The 2,873-nt window shown below is 43.9% G+C and overlaps 1 protein-coding gene across 1 annotated transcript; it reads left to right on the forward strand.

Annotated features, from left to right (window-relative positions):
• The first annotated feature begins 676 nt into the window (after positions 1-676).
• LOC142620671 (serine/threonine-protein phosphatase 7 long form homolog) lies at positions 677-2,144 on the forward strand. The gene is made up of 5 exons (XM_075794002.1): positions 677-1,067; positions 1,162-1,252; positions 1,426-1,513; positions 1,626-1,822; positions 2,046-2,144. Exons 1-5 carry the CDS (start codon positions 796-798, stop codon positions 2,142-2,144), a joined length of 747 nt encoding a protein of 248 aa, XP_075650117.1. The 5' UTR covers positions 677-795.
• The last annotated feature ends 729 nt before the right edge of the window (positions 2,145-2,873 follow it).

Consider the following 2,873-nt stretch of genomic DNA (forward strand, 5'->3'; position numbering starts at 1 on the left):
ATTGTTTGTGGGCATTAGAGTTATTTATGAAGACTTAATTCTGTGGAATATTGTTGCACTCTTTGCGGTATGGAGCCCGGGATCGATGAGGAGCCGAGAGATTGTGCGCCACGGTCCGAAGATCCTTCATTGTTGACGCGACAACGAAATCATCGATCGAGAGGACATTTGGAATGGCGAGGTGAAATATCTAGTTTTAACAAGCGCTTTAATTTTTACGTCGTCTTTGACTTTTAGCAAGTTCTTTGAAAGTTGTATATCTAATTCTAACGACCGCTATAATTTTTATCCATTTTACGGGACTCGGGCTCACTTACATGCCGTGGTCGCGCTAAGGAGATGGCAAAGATAACGATGCAAGATAATCGGGTGATTGATATTATCAAGTTAGTGGGGTTAGAAGGATTGTTTAGGGTCCCTTCCAGAGAGATAGATCATTGCCTAATATCGGCCCTAGTTGAGCGATGGCGGCCGGAGACTCATACGTTCCATCTTCCACATGGTGAGATGTCAATCACCCTAGAAGATGTGGAGGTCATTTTCGGACTTCCTATAGACGGTGAGGTCTTGGTTGGGCCGACTACTGTGGTGGATGGGAATTGGAGGCAACTGTGCGTGGAGTTGCGTGGTTTTTGCGTTCCGGAGAAAGAAAACAAAACATTTGTGGGGCAAAGAATTCTCATTAGCCGCCTTGTTGAGCGCATTGCAGAGCCACTGCCTCATGATGCAACGGAGGAGCAAGTACATCAGTATGCCCGGTGCTATATTTTAGCACTACTAGGGGATAAGATTTTCATGGATAAGTCGGGAGATAGGGTGCATCTGATGTTCTTGGAGTTCCTACGGAACCTTCATGATCCGCCAAAGTATAGTTGGGGTAGTGGTTGCCTGGCATGGTTGTATAGAGAGTTGTGCCGGGCAAGTGATAAAGAGGCATCGCAGATTGGTGGGGCGTTGCAATTGGTCCAGTATTGGGCATGGGCGAGGTTGCCATTCTTGTGCCCGAGGATAGAGCCTCCACCTGGATGCGATTATGGCCCATGGCCAAAAGCTCCACTTGCATTTAAGTAAGTATTCTCCTGATACTTAGTGTGTGTTATGCAATTTACTATTCTTAGTAACTAAGTGGTAATATCTTATGTTATTCGATCGTAACTGTAGGTGGGTGCGGGTGCCAAGCCCGAAGAGTAGGCCATCCGGCACGGCGTTGATCCATTATCGTGAGCAATTAGCTAGAATGCAGCCGGACCAGGTAATAATATACAAAATTTCTGTGGAAGTTATGTTAATTTTCCTTAAGAATATGTTGAAATCATTGCTTTAACATATCTTCTATTTTAATTTTTGTTTTTCCCTTTATCTATGTATTCTCCTTTGTTTCACATTTTAAGATGCTATGATAATTGTATTTTGTTTCTACTGTAGATTATATGGCAGCCATATGAGGCAGACTTCGGCCACCTTCACGACTTGCGTCGCGAGGAGGGATACGTGGACGGCAAGGGTGCCACCGGTGTGTTTTTGCATAGTAGAGACACACCACCCGGATCGTGTCCTTCGACGGTTTGGGTTGGCGCAAGAGCTGCCAGACCATTTTGTTTACGATGATAGTTTGCATAGAATAGACTTACGTGGGAAGGTGGAAAAGAATTGGAGGGAGGAGCATGGACCGTATATCCTTACATGGGATACGAGACAACAACGAGTTTGCCATGCACCTCCTCAGATTGGTGAGATGCCTCGCAATCATGATTATTACCGCTGGTACCGTTCGGTCACTCGAAAGTATGTCGACCGCAACAGCGCTAAATTAGATATAATGGTAATGTGTTAAATTAGATTTTATTGCCTACGTTGTTTTTTCTTCAGTACATGTAGGAACGTAGAATCAATTGATTTCTTTTTTCAGCAAATCTGGTTTGATCTGACTGACCTCCAATTAAAAAGACTTTCTATTACATATAGTATTCTAATAACACTTTTTGTTTTTAGTTGAGTATTTGAGTAGATCAAATCTGATTGTACTGGTTCTTTCTCCGTTTTAGATTGAAAGCCATTTAGCACTGTTGGAGATGTCGGTCAGAAATTATGCAAATGCCGTCGTCAGGTATCAGGTGGCCAATCGTTTCTCTGAGGCATCGTAAAAACCACCTCCAACTGGACCCTGACTCACAATCCACAACAGCAAAGGCGAGAGGGAATACCTTGTTGTTAGCATCGGTTGCCATTGCGACCAACAACTTTCCCTGATATTTACCATACAGATGGGTCCCATCAATACTGATAACCGGCTTGCGGTATTTGAATCACGATATGCATGGACCGAAAGACCAAAACACATAATGCAACAATACGGTGTGATCTTCATCGGTGGGTGTGACACGATAGCAAACCGGGTAGTCGGGTCACGATCAATATACGCCATTAGCAACTTTTGCAGCCTTTGGTAAGATTCTTCCCAATCTCCAAACATAAGCGCAATCGCCTTTTGTTTCGCATCCCATACCTTGTAGTAAGAAGGCTTATGGCCATTATATTTCGCCTCTATCGAGAGATCCGAGATGCTTAATTTGAGTGGTGTGATCCTCGAAGTAACTTGTTATGGATTTCTCGCTGCAATAAAATTACAACTCATCATTCTACCATCATTTCGCACCCCGGTCGGTAAACACGTGTGAGGACCCACATACACGGTGACCATCCATAGATTTTGGAGCTCGGGCTTCATAACTGCGTAGACATACCACTTGCACGACTCATGCACGCATTTCGCACAAAAATTTTTCCTCGTCGACCTAGTGATCTTAAAGTTTTTGTTTTCCTTGAGGGCACAAATTGTTAATACGCGCTTCACCTCCACTTTACTCGCAAAA

Source organism: Castanea sativa, chromosome 12, assembly GCF_040712315.1.
Source record: "Castanea sativa cultivar Marrone di Chiusa Pesio chromosome 12, ASM4071231v1".
NCBI lineage: Eukaryota > Viridiplantae > Streptophyta > Magnoliopsida > Fagales > Fagaceae > Castanea > Castanea sativa.

Excerpts from the sequence above, each read along its gene's own strand:
- LOC142620671 (XM_075794002.1), top strand. The coding sequence starts at position 796 with ATGGATAAGTCGGGAGATAGGGTGCATCTGATGTTCTTGGAGTTCCTA. Across the intron at positions 1,253-1,425 it reads CTAGAATGCAGCCGGACCAG|ATTATATGGCAGCCATATGA; the intron begins GTAATAATATAC and ends TTTCTACTGTAG. Across the intron at positions 1,823-2,045 it reads GCGCTAAATTAGATATAATG|ATTGAAAGCCATTTAGCACT; the intron begins GTAATGTGTTAA and ends TCTCCGTTTTAG.